This window comes from Nicotiana sylvestris, chromosome 9 (assembly GCF_000393655.2).
Source record: "Nicotiana sylvestris chromosome 9, ASM39365v2, whole genome shotgun sequence".
Taxonomy (NCBI): Eukaryota; Viridiplantae; Streptophyta; class Magnoliopsida; order Solanales; family Solanaceae; genus Nicotiana; species Nicotiana sylvestris.
The window spans coordinates 6,400,513-6,417,097 of NC_091065.1; the positions used below are offsets into that span (position 1 = coordinate 6,400,513).

A 16,585-nucleotide genomic window follows, 5' to 3' on the forward strand; every position below is an offset into this window, starting at 1 on the left:
TGCCAATACGGGCACAGGTCCAACGTATATGGCATTAAACTAAACCCAGGCTCACGTATTACTACCTAATTATATTATACTAGGCATGTTCTCAGTTTGTCAAATTAAAAAAAAACTTGGCAATCTAATTTTAATCCTAAAACAATTACATGCTGGAATTAACCAATATTATTTAACTAAACAATTTTCTTACAAGTTCCGAAATGGTCTATTCGTTTGATTTTTAACTTAGACGGAGTTACTACACCATTTATTTATTTAAGCAATATATAGATAGTTCATCCGTTAAGCTATCGTTGGATGTTCCACTATATATACATTAAATAGCTACATGATTCCGATTTTTGTAAGCTAAATAATTTATATATACAAATAAAATTAAGAATATAATTCAAAATAAATTTAGAACTTCAATTCTTCATTTTTCGTATTCATGCTTCCTGTTTCAGTTTACAATAATCAGCGTGTCAGTTGTGTACCTGATATTGGAAGCAAAAGAAAAGTGAGAGATCAGCAGAAATTCAGTAGCATACAACAACAGCAATCCCAGCAACTAGTAACAACCAGCGACGAGAAACTTAGTGACAGATTTTAAAATCAAGACAAAATCCGGAAACAACAACAACCAACGGACAGAAGCAAAGGGAAACTTTTCAGATTTTTGAAAGACTAGTTAGTGTTTAACCCTTAATTTCTCAATCCGTATCTCAGAATATTTGGACTATATATCAGGTGTATATTCTTCTTCTTTTGAATTTCCAGAATGTTTTCCTTTTTGTTTTTCTAAAGTCTTAGTATTTTTTTTTCGGAATTTCCTCTCTTAAATTTTTCTTCCTCTATTCTTTTTTCTCTCTATCTCTGTCTGTCTCCTCTTAAAATCTAATTTCAAGACTTCTACTTATATCCCATAACCCATAAATCTTTTAATCAATTAAAAATCAACCCATTTTCTCTACCAAACCCATTATCTTCCCACTCATCCCCATTACATTAAATAAACATATCACACCACCCCATTATATTTTGTCCCCCATGCCTAACATAAATAAATACAAGATTTCCCCACTAAATTTTGTCTTGTCCCCCTTTATATTAAATAACCATATCACAACCCATCCCATTTCATTTTGTCCCCCATGCTTCATATAAACAATTACAAAATGTAAAATTCCTAAACTACCCCTCCGACCCTATTGCAAATTACTATTTTACCCCCGAAAGTACTATAAATTACCAAACTACCCATCAGTTATAACACATCAATTAATCAAACTTAACCAAAATATAGACAATATGATTAATTTCTAACAATGTTCAAACAACAAATTTCATGAACATGATTTCTTCAACATTTCAACAACAAATCACATGAACATGATTTCTTCAACATTTCAACAACAAATCACATGAACACAAATTGAACAACAAAGAACAACTAAAATTTGATTGAACAATATTTTAGCAACAAACAATCCTATTTTCGGATTCAACAACAACAAACAAGTATATTTAGATTTCTAAATTCAATCATATTGAACTTAAAATCAACTCTAACAACATTACAACAAACAATTCTTATATTAAACTTTAAACAAGATTATGAGACCAATTCAAGAAATAATCATAAATGGTAAACAAGAAATCAAACTATACACATTTCGGATTCAAGATCAAACAAACATAATATGAACATGAATTAAATCTAAAAATAAAAACGACGGATTCAAATGATTAAAACCAACATACTTCCCTTATTACAACTAAATTCTTTTAGGCAAATGACAAAACAAAACCTAAGAAGAAACAATTATGAATTTAAACTTGAACTTAACAATATTAACAATTTCCGGAAAATACATAAAATACATTAAACAAATTGAAGAAACAATTAATTAAACTTCAATTTGTATCTAACTAATATTAAACTAACAAATATTCACTTAAACAATAATACAAACATGAAATAAACATGAAAACAACTAATTAAACTTCTATTTTGAAATCTGAAAATTAATTTTAACAAAGCACATGAACATGAACAAACTAGAAAAACGATTTCAACGATGAACAACGAACAAAACAAGAATCAAATATTTAACGATTTTAATTTTGAGAAATATAAAAACGGAAATGGACAAAATAAAATTCAAAACTACTAACCGGATTGAAACGACGAACGACTAACCAACGACGAACTCGAACTTAAGGATTCGGCTGAAACAACGTCGAAGCAGTAGCAATGGAGGTTAAGGAGAAACAGCGGCGACATCCGTTCGGAGCAGCCATGGCTGCTCGTCGCAGCTGGACACGGGCAGCAGTTGACGCGGCAGAACAGGAGCAGCTGGTCGACCATGGCAGCAGCTCGACGTGCTCGGAAGAAGGAAGAAGCAGCATCGCGGCAGAAGCAACAGGGGCAGAAACGGGCAGCAGTGGCGCGTTTGAACGATGAGGAAGCAGCTGCGGCGCAGCAGGAGCTTCGACGAGCAGCAGCAGCAGTCTTAAAGTGAGGAAGAAGAAGCAACAACGTTGGTTAAAGCTCGACGAAGAACGAAGGAGGAGGAGCAGCCATGGATGAGCTTTTTGAGCTCGACATGGAGAAGATGAAGACACAACTGGGTTGTCCATGGTGAGGGTGAAGATGAAGCTGTGAGGGGTTGTTTGGATGTGATAATGGAGGGTAAAGGGCAGCCATGGGAGGGGTGTTTGGATGCTTGGAGAAGAAGAAGATAATAGGGAGGGGGTGGCGGATGGTTAGTATAGTTTTAGGGTTTTCTTTTGTTTTTTTTTGTTTTTTTTGTTTTGTTTTTGTTTTTTTGTAAAAAATGAAAAATGAAAATGAAGAGGGGGAGTTGGGTTGTTGGTACTGGACTGGGTCGACCCAGTTCGAAATGGACTGGGTCGTTTGGGAAGATTGAGCCATTTTTTGGGCCTGTGGCTTGAAATCGAAGAAGAGACCCAATTCCGACTTTCTTTATATTTTCGCTCTCTTTTCTTCTTTTATTTCTCTAAAACTAAATTATAAAAATACATAAACTATTATTAAGAACTAAATTAAGTTATAAAAGCACAAATTAACTCCAAATAACAATTAACGCACAATTAAGTAATAATTAAGCATAAAATTGTATATTTGGACATTAAATGCTAAAAATGCAAACGATGCCTATTTTTGTAATTTTTAATTTTTGTAAAACACATTTAATTACTAACAATTGTATAATTAAATCCTACATGCAAAATGCGACATATTTTTGTATTTTTTATTAATTTAGCAAATAAACATGCACAAACAAATACAAATAATTATTCAAAATATCACAAAATATCACAAAATTGCACACCAAAGAAAAATCATTTTATTTTTGAATTTTTTGGGAGTAATTCTCATATTGGGCAAAAATCACGTGCTTACACACGGGCTGCAGCCCAGTTATCGTTGGATTTTTTTAAAAAAAAAAAATTAATTGGACTGTTCCCAACGGTCAAATTGAGAAATGACCATTGGGGAATGGCCAGATTTTGCAAAAATGGCCATTTCGACCCCCCTTCCCCCATTAAATATATAGCCCCCCCACCCCTAATAATTGAAAAATTACATTTTTAACCTTTTAAAATCTATAAGTAGCCCCCTTTCTTCGTCATTTTTTCTCACAATTCACTCTCTTACTACTCTAATTCTCTCTCAATTCTCTCTTGATATTATAGTTCTTAAATTCTCAAATCTCAAATTCTCAATTATTTATTATTTCAAGTTTCATCAATTATTAGTTTAGCCATTACAAAATTATTATTATCAAATATCAAGTATTCAAGTGAAGTGTGGTATCAAGTATTCAAGTATAAAGTATCAACTATCAAGTTTCGGTCTATCAATTGAAGTTTGATTTTTGATATCAAAAATTAAAAATTAGTGCGGCATTCGGAATCCCGGTACACTTGTTCCATCTCTTTCTCTTATTTGGTGTACACTTATTTTATTATTTAGAATTATTAATTTAGTTTCTTAATTTAATTTCTTACTTTAATTTACATAATGGATTTACTTAGAGCGGCCAAAAAAGCGTGCACTAGTAGAGGTGGTAGTAAGAAAACTTCGAAAAGAACAAGAGGTGGTGTTGGTTCTTCTAGAAGCTTTACACATATTTCTGAAAGTTCACCTGAAAATTTAAATGTAGATTATGAGCGAATGCAAGAAAATTTTAGTGTAGATGATGATTTAGATGATATGTTAGATGATATTCAATCACCTGATAATCTTGAAACACCACCACCTATACCTGGTAATGCTAGTCAAACTCAAAAATGTTAGGGGTGCAACAAGTAGGCCTCCTCTCCCTATTAAGAAGAATCGACGATTAAGAAGTAAGTGTTGGATGTTTTTTGAAAGACTAGAAGATCAAAAAAATTTATGTAAAATGTAAAATTTGTAGTGAACATTATAAACATGAGCCCGGTAAAGGAGAGGGAACGGGTCAACTTCGTAGGCATATGGAAGACAAACACCCTCTTGATTGGGGAGTAGATGAGTCATCTCGGCAACAAAACCTTAACCCGAGTACTGGGGGTTATTTGGGAAATATGATATTAAGAAAGATCGGGAAGAATTAGCTAAAATGATTGTTTTAGGTTGTTTACCTTTTAATTTTGCTTCTTCACCGTATCTGATTACTTATATTCAAAAAATTTATAACCCTATGTTTAAAAGTATTCCTAGAAGTACTTGTAGAGTTGATATCTTTAGGCTTTTTTGACAATATCAGACATATATATGTTATTTGTTCACAAGTCTTCCTTGTAAAGTTTCTCTTACTTCTGATATTGGTCGTGCTGTGAATGGAAATGATTATTTGACTATTACATGCCATTGGATAGATGTAAATTTTTGTATGCAAAAATGTATTATTGCTTTTAAATATGATGAAGATCAAAGTCATACTGGTGCATTTATAAGTAATACTATACATGAAGTTGCTATATTTTATAATCTTGCAAAAAAAGTTTTGTGTATGTCATTTGATAATGCTTCTAACAACAATGCTGCTATTACAATATTAAAATTGCATCTACACCCACCACTTCCTGAAATATTTCATGTTAGATGTGCATGTCATATTTATAACTTGATTGTGAAGAGTGGCCTTGAATTATTTAGAGATGAAATTACTTTAGTTAGAAGAGCTGTTGGTGTAATTCTAGGAAATAATAGAAGTGCTAGATTAAATACATTTAAGGAAAAATGTGTACACTTGAACTAAAACCAAGACTCATGCCTAAATAAATAGTTACTAGGTGGGATTATACTTATTTGTTCTTAAGATATCGTTATAAATATAGAATGCTTATAACTGAAGTTGCTAATTCTCATTGTACCGATCCTAACTGTTTGTTAACATCTAAAACTTGGGAAGTCATTTATGATGTTGTACAATTTTTACAAAATTTTTATGTGGCTACACTTGAGTTTTTTGGAGCTTATTATCCTACCATTTCAAATGGTTTAGTTCATATTGCTGAAATTTCTCTTTTACCACATAATTTGAAGCAGAAAGAAGGATATGGTATTGTTGTTGAATCTATGCTAGATAAGTTTAAAAAGTATTTCTATCAAATTCCCTATATTTACCTAATTGGTGCTATTTTAAACCCTACTGTCAAAATGATAAAGTGTCGCCAATTAATTAGAGCTTTATATACTTATATGGATATTGGACTAACTGAAACTCCTCATATTGACACTTGTATTTCTGAGCTACACATACATTTACAAACTTTATATAATTATTATGCTAACATTGTTGATGCTTTTTCGGTTGTAGATGCAAATATTCCTTCAACTAATCCTTCAACATCTGGAACAACTATGAATGATGATGATTGTGTTCAAGATTATCTGATTTGGTCTATACTAGGAGAGCATCAACAAACCAGTAGCAGGAATATTGATGAATTACAATTCTACTTGCAAAAGTCACCAGAGCCCCTCACAAAGTATTTTCTACCGCTGGGTTGGTGGAGGAGCAACTCAAATCAATTCCCTGTTCTTTCGGCCATGGATCGAGACGTGCTAAATGTGCCGATTTCAACAGTCGCATCAGAGAGCGCATTTAGACAAGCAAGGCAACAACTAGGAGATACCCGTCATTCATTGGGCAGCAACGCTTTGGAAATTCTAGTGTGCTTCAGAGATTGGATAAAATCAGAACGGCGAAATCAAGGGCGTGATGAGGTAGATGAAGAGGAGGACCAAGAAATTAGAGATATACTAGTTTACGGTTCTGATTCAACCAATGCCGGAAATGAATAGCACAACCAGGGGCTACAAAAACATCATCAGAATTTCACGTAGGAACAACCAAAACTCACTCGCTCGCTCAACATTCCCAAAGGAAACAGCCAAATTCTCAGAGGTACTAAAAGCTTACAAAGAACGAAGAGGAAAATACAGAAGATTTAACAACACGGAGAAGATGTCAATAGGATGCCCAGACTGGATTTTGTGAAATCATCTCGGAGGAAAAAAGAGAGGGTGCCGGGTTTGAGTCAAACCAGCCCAACTGATCCATGAGCCTCTTAATTAAATGGCCTGCTGCATAACCAACACCTGAGGCCATACCTGCAGCTGTAACATAGGACACAATAGTCTTGAAGTATCTACTGAACTTATTTGCTCCTTGTGTATAAGCCTTTGCAGCAGCAAGTATGATAATGCACAAAAGAGAAGCCGCTGCAACTGCTATAAGCTTGTAGTCTCTGTCGTCACTCTTACGAAACGTGAAGCCATATACTACTGGTGGGACAAGGCCAAATACAAAATATGACAACAGGGCAAAAGTAGCATGAAGTAGGAAATGCTTTCTTTGGCCAAGTAGCTCTCCATATCGATCTGCTTGATCGCTAAGATTGGAACCTCCTCCGACATTATACTTCAAGTCTACCAACTACAAATTTCCATTTTATTTGAGGATAGATTAAGAAGTAAGAACTAAAGCAGAAGGAGAAAGGAAGGTAGAAGAACAGTTAGCAACTGTAAAGCAGAAGCAGAATACTCACATTTTGACAAATGACAAAAAATCCAGCTATCAGATTTGCCACTCCAATAGTTACGATCTTCACTGCAGTATAAAGATAAATCTGTAAGTAAGCCATTCTTAGTCTGTCAAGATTTTAGGAGAGAGATGATTTAGAAGCCTTGGTTTTTCATGTATAGTAGCTTTGTCACATGCATCAGCACTATCCACAGAAGTCACCTCTAACCAAATAAAGAACATTACATTATCTCTTTGGTCTACAAACATAAACCTTAAGTCAAAATACTCATGCAACTCAATGGCCTAGTGTGTGTTGGGGTATGCCTGTGTAGCATTCCACCAACTGTATGTCATCAAAGTTGGCATTTACATTTTGAGATATGCCCATGATCAAACATACACGTGATGCTACACAAAACTAACTAATCTAGAGGAAGTCTGTTAATGTAAATGTAGAACCACGCATCAGCATGGGTAAGAGATGCACCAGTTCATGTATCCAGATAACTTTTTTATCCTATCTATTGAACTAGGAAGACATCAGTCAAAAGATAATGCTTCTAATATTTTAAAGTGAAAGATCCTTCATTACTCTCACAAAGAGCTCCTAGATTACAATTGGAGTAACCAACCAAGATAATGAAGATTGAAGAGTTAAACTTAGAAAAAAGGTCTCAATTACTTACTTGTGTCAACATCGGAAGCAGCTGCAGAGGAAATCACACCCAAGCTTGTAATTGACTCTATTAAACCTCCATATACTATGCATTTTACAATCTCCAGTGATTTGGTTTTTTTAACTTCAACTGGAGGTAATGGTCTTTGTGTACTGCCGGAATCCGCTGTTGATGATGAAGCTCCTGGGTCATCCATTGGAATTCGCCAATCATCTCCTGCATTATATAGCCACTTATCAAAACATATTTCCCTACAAACTTTTAACATTTCATTAACACCTAAGCTCTAATACTTTGCAATAGGAAAAAACTTGGAACATTTTCGATTCCACTCAAATACAGCTAAGATGCTGAAAAGCTTTTTCATGAAATACTGGTGTAAGATATGATCACGTCCGCCCCTGGCCGATTAGGGCGACTACTAGATGAAAAGATAAACATAGTGGATACGAAAAATCTGATGCACTATCACCTTTATTCTCTTTAATTTCACTTGGTGGTTTCTTTGATGGCATTGCCCCAGGAATGAAGCCACCTGCAAAATTTGCAGTTTCCCAATGATAAGTGGAAAGAAAAGAGATACAAGGAAAAGTTTTCTGCTCACTGTACTTTCGAGAAGTACAGGAGTACATGTAGAACTACTGGCCTTGGACATGGTAAACACAAACAAAGGTGTTCAAAAGTAGAAACTGGCTAAAAGAGAAAGCTGAGCAACAAACACAAAAACAGAAAAATTTCTCCATAAAGATAGAAAATATTGTGTATTAAGGAGAATTAATTCTTCTCTTCAATTGCATTACCTTCCTCTCCAAGATCAAAAATACTGCCGGGATGTGTGGGTCCTTTTGCTGGAGGAGTTCCTGAAGGTTTCTTAGGGGTTGGGGATTTATCGTCAGTGGCATCGTCTTTGGCTGATGGTAGTCTTCCATTTGGAAAAGGATGAGTGTTATGCCCAGCTGATGGTTCAAAAGGATTATGAGATGAACCCAAATCAGTACTATTGTTTGCTTGGTCAAGATCTTTTCTTGTTACACGAATATTGGGAGTGACATAGGTCAGGTGAAAAAAACAATATCAAGATCGTTTAACAATGTTAGACATATAGGCTTGAGCAGCTAAGCAGTGCATCGTCCCCCCATTAACTGCTTGATAATAGTCCTTTAATTTTAAAATTTATGTAATCTACAAAAGTTTTTGCACTTAGCGTGTCGGCGCTAGTTAGAAGTTTTTTGATTTTTCTGTATTGCACCCGTGTCAGTGTGCCCGCACCCTTACCCGATCAATATAGAGAATGATAGACATAGGCACATAGCTAACAAGCCTGCACCTAGAAAACAGACCATGATGATCTTAAGAAGCCAAAGTAATTTACTTAAAACATGGGGAAAAGATTATAATGTTTGTACTCTGTCACCAAGGAAACAATTTCTGATTGGTGTGAAAGGAACTGTATAGAATGTATGCAGTTTGATCAGCTATAGCAAAGGAAGAATATGTGATTGTACTAGTTAAGAAACTATTAGAAAACACTACCTGGCTCGGTTAACTTTCTTCCATCCGTAACTTTTCTCTTGCGAAGAAACCAATGCAGATCAAAGCACCCTTCTGCTCAGCATTAAAATATCACATATTGTCAAACTTCACATCAAGACTGAAGGAAAAAGAAAACGTCTAGTATCTTTAGCACCATTTCTTTCCTTCAGAGTTGCTAATGCAAATAAATCAATTATCTAAACTAGAAAGCTGTGTAAAACGACTGAATAATCATGCATGAAATTCAAAACACCTACTGAAAGCAAATGGACGATTCAAAGTGCATAAAATAACTATACTAAATACCTTCATTAAGAACTGGCTTTCCCTCTTCAGTTGCAGAACCAGAAGGCACAGAGTTTCCTCCTCCACTTCCAAAAAGTGGGAACGGATTGAGCTTCTTTCCTGCATAAATTGAACAAACATTTGAATTCTGCATACAGTCATAAGAAATGTAATACTAGTCATCATGTGTGGAAAATTGTGAGATACATCTACTCTAAATTAAATGTAAATTCAAAAATGACTGCACTTATAAATTAGAGGGAACACTACTTGAGTTTTTAAGGTTAAAACTATAAAATTTAGACTTGTAAATTCGTTAGTATGCAGTTTTTAGGGGAGTCAACGAAATGAAAGTGAGTAATTAGATGAACTTATTACAGATAGGTGATTAAATAGTGAAAGCTCACACAAATAGAATGAATATCACCAAATCTATTCAAAAGTATCATCTTTACAAACAAACTGCAGATGAATAATCTTGCCAAAACTATGCATGCAATGATAAATGCTAGCTACTGCTCAAGTTTTTCCGTGTTCTTACTGAGGGGTGGACAAAACCTAAAAGTCTTTTCTTATATGATTCAACATACGCACGTCAAAACTTGCTGGAGGACAGAACATTAAAAAAGAAAAAAGGGGCTTAGACATAAAGAAAAACCTCAGAATGGTATATAGTGCAATGACTGTAAGCCAAATGCTGTTGAACCACAGAACTTCACTTTCCAATTTTTAAACAATTCAGATCCATGATCATTGATCCCTACTTGACATCTCTTTTTCTTCCCTGCCTTATAGTAAAAGTTTGAGCTTACTGATCTTCATCGTGTTGTCATCAAACACAAGGACAACAAATGAATCGACATTTTAAATAGTAACATTACTGCAACCTAGCTGTACATCTAATACATTTAGACGAGATATTCAGAAGTCAAAAGAACATAAAACATTGAAAATATACCTATACGGACGAAGATGCTGAAGCATGACAAGCATCCAAGTAGGTCCTGACGATCATCAGTTTCTACTGAAATCCTTCTTTCCCGCTTTACCCTTCGGAGGACAACCTTGGTTATACGAGAACTGCAATTAGGACAGTATGCATTATGTGTGTGTAGCTTATCAACTGCTGTCGTGTCAAAGAACTCCAACTCGACGACTTCCTCCTCTTCAACGATTCTTTCATTTTCACTTCCTTTTGTGACTGAAGCACTTGACTGTGAATCATTTCCTAGTGAAGGTGGAAGACATACACCAGAAAGAAACTTGCCCTTAGCATTTCCTGTCTCATCCTGTGAATCATGTCCTAGTGCGGGTGGAAGACATACACCAGAAAGAATTTCTGTCTTAGCATTTCCCGTCTCATTACCATTGACAACACCGTCTAGAACCTTCTGAAAGTCTATAGTCTTTAAATTGGCAGTCAAGTTCTCAATACCTGCAAGGGACAGTATAACAGTACACCATGTGAGGAACACAGCTTAGCAGCTTTAGGCCTCTTTGCATATGCAACATTTACTTGCAATGTCATACACTAGCATTAATTCTAAGATAATAAGAGAGATCAATTTTAAGAACTAAACAAGGAGAAACAATATTTTTATGATCCTTTAACAAAATTTGGATGACAATGTTAGACAATAACCCCGATATGATAGACACGCCCATCTAAACCATTAATAGGAAAACTAAGGTACTGTTCTCGTGTGTGTGTGTGTATATATATATATATGTATATATCATATTCAATTAGAGTAATACCAAAATTCTGCTATTACTGACCTCTACCGTGAAAATGGAAGGAAATGCTTCAAGTAAAGAAGGTTGATAAATTTGTTGCAATTTTTATAGACATTAAAACTCCAGAATTAGGAGCTCATTTTAAAATTGATTCGGAAAGTAAACTTAATAGAATCAGTCAAACTGTGTTTGAACAAAATCAATACTATGAGTTAGAGAGGCCTCCAATGCTACAGCTGCCAGAATAAAGTCATTAATAATTTCATGTTCACTAGTACGACGGCCTCTAATGCCACAGCGGTCAGTGAGTCGGATGAAACAGTGAATTACAACAGAGCTTACAACTTACGAGTAAGTCATTCTTTAATATCTTCGTAGATTGCGCTGCGGCGCTGTTAAGCTACCAGAAAATCGCAGTTCGCCGGAGGCGGGAGGGTGATGATCGGTTGTTCAGTTCTTAAATTTGGTACAACTGAGGAAAATTGGGAGGGAATTTTTTCATCTTTGTTTTGGGCCCTCGCAGACTGAACACATTCTTTCATTTCTTCTCTCTTCTTATTTCTCTTTTCCTTTCTCATTTTCTTTTACAGGATGGATGATGAATTTGGAAATTTGACTTGCTTGGTCTAACGAACTAAAACTGATTCAGAAGGAATTTTTTTCTATGGTTCTTGATAGATGAGTGAAAGGTATATCTTGAAAAACAATATATAAAAGAATTATAATAATATTAGAAAATCGGATAACATTATTTTGATGAAATTTTCGAATATTAAAATTTGATAATAATGTTTAAATGCTAATTTTGAACAAGTAATATGCAAATAAAATTTGAAATAGTTATAAATAACTTTCTTAATACGCGACCGAAGTTATTTCCTTGCTTTTGATCTTTGGCAACCAAATAAGTACTACTAAATAATAATTTTATTGTGAAAAAGCATTTTCCTGAAAAATAATCTGTTTTGTACCAACACAAATTTTTTATTAATTATTTTTGGATAGAATAGACCGTAAAGAATATAGATGAATCCTTACGCACGAGAAAAGGCAGAGGGCGGCCTAAGAAGTATTAGGGGAAGGTGATTAGGCAGAATATGATGAGACTTCAGATTTCCCATAACATGACACTTGATAGTAAGTTGTGGAGGCTAGGAGGTAGTTGAGTCTTGCCTTACTTTGTACCTTTGTGAGCCTAGTCTGGTAAGGTTTTTGTCTAAGATAGCTAGTGATAATGTCGTGTCTTACTATTTTATCTTTTCGGTGTAGGACCTATGATTAGCCATCGTTTCTACTTTGCATTTTTCTTCTGCATTTTATGTTCCTATTTTTCATATTATCTCTGTAGTGAAACTAATATTGTCTCCTTTTGTCTTTTTATTCTTTTGAGCCGAGGGTCTTTCGGAAACAGTCTTTCTACTTCTTCAGGGTAGGGGTAAGGTCTGCGTACACACTACCCTTTCCAGATCTCACTAATAAAATTTTACTGAGTTATTGTTGTTGTTACTCCTCCACCTGTCGAGTAGGACAAACTGGAGTCTAATGCAACCTTTAGACTATACTTCAACCCCTAATAGAGTTGGGATAGAGGTACGAAGGATAATTAACGTAGATTTCATACTAGTTTTCATTTCACATACAAACTAATATGCCAATTAATTTCTGATATATTTTTCAATTGAATTTTCATAACATGAACAAGTTTCTAACGTATATCGTGGTATAGCTTAATTTGACAACTTAACCCCTTACCCCTAATAGGATAGTTGACGTGGATTTTTCTTTTTCTAAAGAAAGCTTAATACCAAAGAGGATAGTTGAGTTGAGTTTTTTTTAAGATATCTCTTAGTTTTATACCTTTATTTTCTAACACAACTTGTTATGAATTTTATGAAATTTAACTTCTGTATTGTGCCGGTATATATAGTGGAAGAAAAAATCAAATAACAAGTTGAAAATTGATTTAGTGGAAAAGCATCTTACCAAAATTTAATCAAAGTAGTTAAGTGAATTTTAAGAAATTATAAAAATTATATACTCTGTAAATAATACCATTATTAAAATGATTTCACATATGTTGGAATGTGTTAAAATAAATGGAAACGTGATGAATATAGGTAGAGTCGATCCACTGCTTTCATTTGTCCTCCGTGCAACTGATAAAAGTAAGTTCATTTTGTTTTTGTTTTTCAAAACAAAAAGGTGGCTGGAGATGGATAAAAGATACCCCTCCGTTTCATATTAGATGACGTAGTTTGACCCACATAGTTTAAGAAGAAAAAAAGAAGAATTTTGAAACTTGTGGTCTTAAAAGTGTAAGGGGTAAAAAGTTTGTGGGGCCGTGACATTTGTGTGGCTATAAAAATTTCTCATTATTAAGGGTAAATGGGTAAAATGAAAGAGTTTAAAGTTGAATTATTTCCAAATTTAGAAATTTGTCGTTCGTTTTGGAACAGACTAAAAAGGAAACTACCTCATTTAATATGAAACGGATGGAGTATTTTATTGAGCCAACCAAAAAGTAATACTAGTAACAAACATTTTAATTTAACCATTAACTTTCCAAAATAGAAAACCAAAACACGATCTATAAAAACTTTACTTTTTTCCTGTAATGATCTCTCACTTTTTAGAAGCCTAGTACTATCATCGTCTAAGGGACAGCCCGGTGCACTAAGCTCTCATTATGTACGGGGTTCGAGGAAGAACCGGACAATAAGGATCTATTGTACACAATTTTAACCTGCATTTTTGCAAGAGGTTGTTTCTAACTGGTAACAGTACTGTCATTGTCTCAAGATATAAAACTAGTTCATCCTCCTCCTTTAGAACCAACAATTCGCTTATAAAGCGAAAGAAATTGTACTGTGTTGAGGAAAATTAAAGCCTAAATATATAATTTAACAAAAAGCAAACATAATTATAAAAAAAACAAAATATAGAAGGTCACAATCAAGCACAGAAACACGAGCGCGAGGGGAAAAAAGGAGACATCCAGTTAAATGATCTTGGCGTTGAGTTAATAGTGATGCTTATATTCAATAAATTAAAATTCCAACCGTCACTGCTCTCTTCTACAAACGAAAACTACGACATCAAAAAGTAATACACCAAAACTTCTTCAGTTTTATTCACGTAAAAGACTATAGGTAGAACATGGTTTTGAAGATTGTATACCTCCATTCTTGTCAAAGTAGAAGCTATTCTTAAGCTCCTCCTTGTTAACCTCTTCTTCATTAACAGCACCGCCGTCATCGTTGGCGGTGCGTCGACCTCGACGTCCGACAAGTGCCTCCTCCACCGTCTCCTCTGCCTCTACCTTCCTCTCCGGCAGTACCACCTCCCTCCGGCTGTGTTGCGCCACCTCCATAGCCATAATGCCCTTGGAATTATTTGTATGTGGCACAAAGACTTATGAAATGGTCAGTAGCACGCACAATTCAAGTTGTCACCAAGAGCCAAGAGTACTATGGACTCTATAAATAGACGACAATTCAGTCAATTATCAATGTTTTTCAGTATTATAAAAAACAAGGTAATAAATGAAGGTGGTTAGAAGTGTGAAAGAAATAAAATATATGGATGCGTACTTAATTGGTCGTGCTAAGCAAAAAAAAAAAAAAAAAAAAAAAAACTGAGAATCTTCAAGTTCTTAGTTGTCTATACACATGATTAGGGGTTACAGATTGTCTACAGGTAATGATTCTTTGTTCTAATGTAGTTTACACTTGCATTATTTTGTGTTCTTGCACATATGTTGATCCTTTATTACAAAAACTAGTAATAGTACTCCCTCCGGTTCACAATAAGTGACCAATTTGCTTTTTCATTTTGGTTCAAAATAAGTGTCCAGGTATGTAATCAAGAAAGAATTTAATTTGTTTTTACTAGGCGAAATACATAAGTACCCACCAAACCTATGGCTCAAATCCCTCTTACACACTTTTGTTGGACGATAATAATATTACACACGCAACCTTTCTAAAGTGTATCTAGTACACACCATTTTGGCTCGCGTATTTACACACAAAAGAAGCGTGTGAAATTTGATTTTTTGCTATCAGATTATTTATTAAAGTGCCACGTGTTAAAATTTTATTTAATTTTTTTAATTGGGTCACAACCCCTTCGTCCCCAAACCTGCTTATTGTTTTGTTCCCACAATAAACCCATATTCAAACAGTCTAGTAGATCCAAGTAGGAATAAAAGAGTATCAATCTTTAGATTTAACATCTCCACCCGTGTTTTTCTCCAACGCCATGGATTTATCAGCGAAACCCTCTTCTTTTTCGTCTTTTTCTGGTCATCAATGGAGTTTTGCTCGAAAATCCAACCAGTGAAATAGTTTAGATTCTTCTTCAAGTTGAAAAAGAAAGAAATTAATAAAAATGGGTGTTTCATTTATATGAATCTGACAGTGGCAGAACAAAGGAGTCTATGGATTTTTTCTTGTGGGTTCTCTCTGCCATGGATGCTAAAGTTTTAGAGGAGGATTCGTTGCATACTTTTGCTATAACTTAACTGATGCAAAATTGATAACCTATTCTAGATATCACCTAAAATAAAATAAAAGAAAATCAGTATTTTCTTAAAGAATGGGAGAAGCAGAGTGTTTTACGAGGGGATTTTCCGGTTAATCGGAGAGAAAAGTATGGTGGATATGCGGAGGGGACAATGGGGTGGAAAAAAGAAGAGACATGTGGTGAGGGTGGGGGTGGGGGAATTTTTTTATGATTTATTTTTTTTGTTTACTTGAATATTATCAATTGGGATATAAATATATTTTTTTCCCTTTAGTTATGACACGTGTTGCAATTTAATTAGCGCGTGTGATGCAATCTCTGAGAAGAAGTGGTCAAACATAAAAGTGGTGTGTCTTAGGCACACTTTAAAAAGGTTGAGTGTGTAAGATAACTTTTATCCGCAAAAAGTGTGTAACTGGGGATTTGGGGATAAGTTAAGGTGGTAATCTATGTATTTCGCCTTTTTACTAAAATAACTCCTATGTACATATCCCTAGAAAGTTTTCTTACTCCTTACATTAAATGTTTAATTAGGGATAGTTTAGTCATAGTAGGTATTTTTGTATATAATTTAGTATTTTCTTAATGGGCATGTTAAAAGCAAATTGGTTACTTATTGTGAACCGAAGGGAGTACTTATTTAATTTATATTACAAGGACAACATAGACACTTTTCTACTGTACTATGTGTATATTTGATCTTGTTATAAACAGATTATTTTCCTCTATTTTTCATGTTGGATGATGTAAAATAACTATACACTATTAGCATGCCACGATTATAACTCATGCCGAGATCAA

At 34.5% G+C, this 16,585-nt stretch overlaps 2 protein-coding genes across 4 annotated transcripts in view; both read right to left on the reverse strand.

The window, feature by feature from the left end:
- Positions 1 to 300: 300 nt before the first annotated feature.
- The window catches only part of LOC104227026 (D-cysteine desulfhydrase 2, mitochondrial), a 164,836-nt gene continuing 148,551 nt past the window's right edge, over positions 301 to 16,585 (reverse strand). Inside the window, exon 8 of the mRNA XM_070156171.1 lies at positions 301 to 479. Coding sequence (XP_070012272.1) covers positions 460 to 479 — 20 coding nt within the window. The 3' untranslated portion in view covers positions 301 to 459. The remainder of the gene's footprint in view (positions 480 to 16,585) is intronic.
- On the reverse strand, positions 6,252 to 14,738 carry LOC104231716 (membrane protein of ER body-like protein). 3 transcript variants are annotated; one of them, XM_070156602.1, is made up of 9 exons: positions 14,438 to 14,738; positions 10,482 to 10,958; positions 9,545 to 9,643; positions 9,239 to 9,310; positions 8,506 to 8,661; positions 8,178 to 8,240; positions 7,715 to 7,921; positions 7,051 to 7,112; positions 6,252 to 6,938 (listed from the first exon to the last, which is right to left on the reverse strand). In XM_070156602.1, exons 1-9 carry the CDS (start codon positions 14,634 to 14,636, stop codon positions 6,471 to 6,473), a joined length of 1,803 nt encoding a protein of 600 aa, XP_070012703.1. In that variant the 5' UTR covers positions 14,637 to 14,738; the 3' UTR covers positions 6,252 to 6,470. The 3 variants fall into 3 exon arrangements, with proteins under 3 accessions (XP_070012703.1, XP_070012704.1, XP_070012705.1); XM_070156603.1 differs by lacking the exon at positions 8,506 to 8,661 and having other exon boundaries at positions 14,438 to 14,736; XM_070156604.1 differs by lacking the exons at positions 8,178 to 8,240; positions 8,506 to 8,661 and having other exon boundaries at positions 14,438 to 14,737.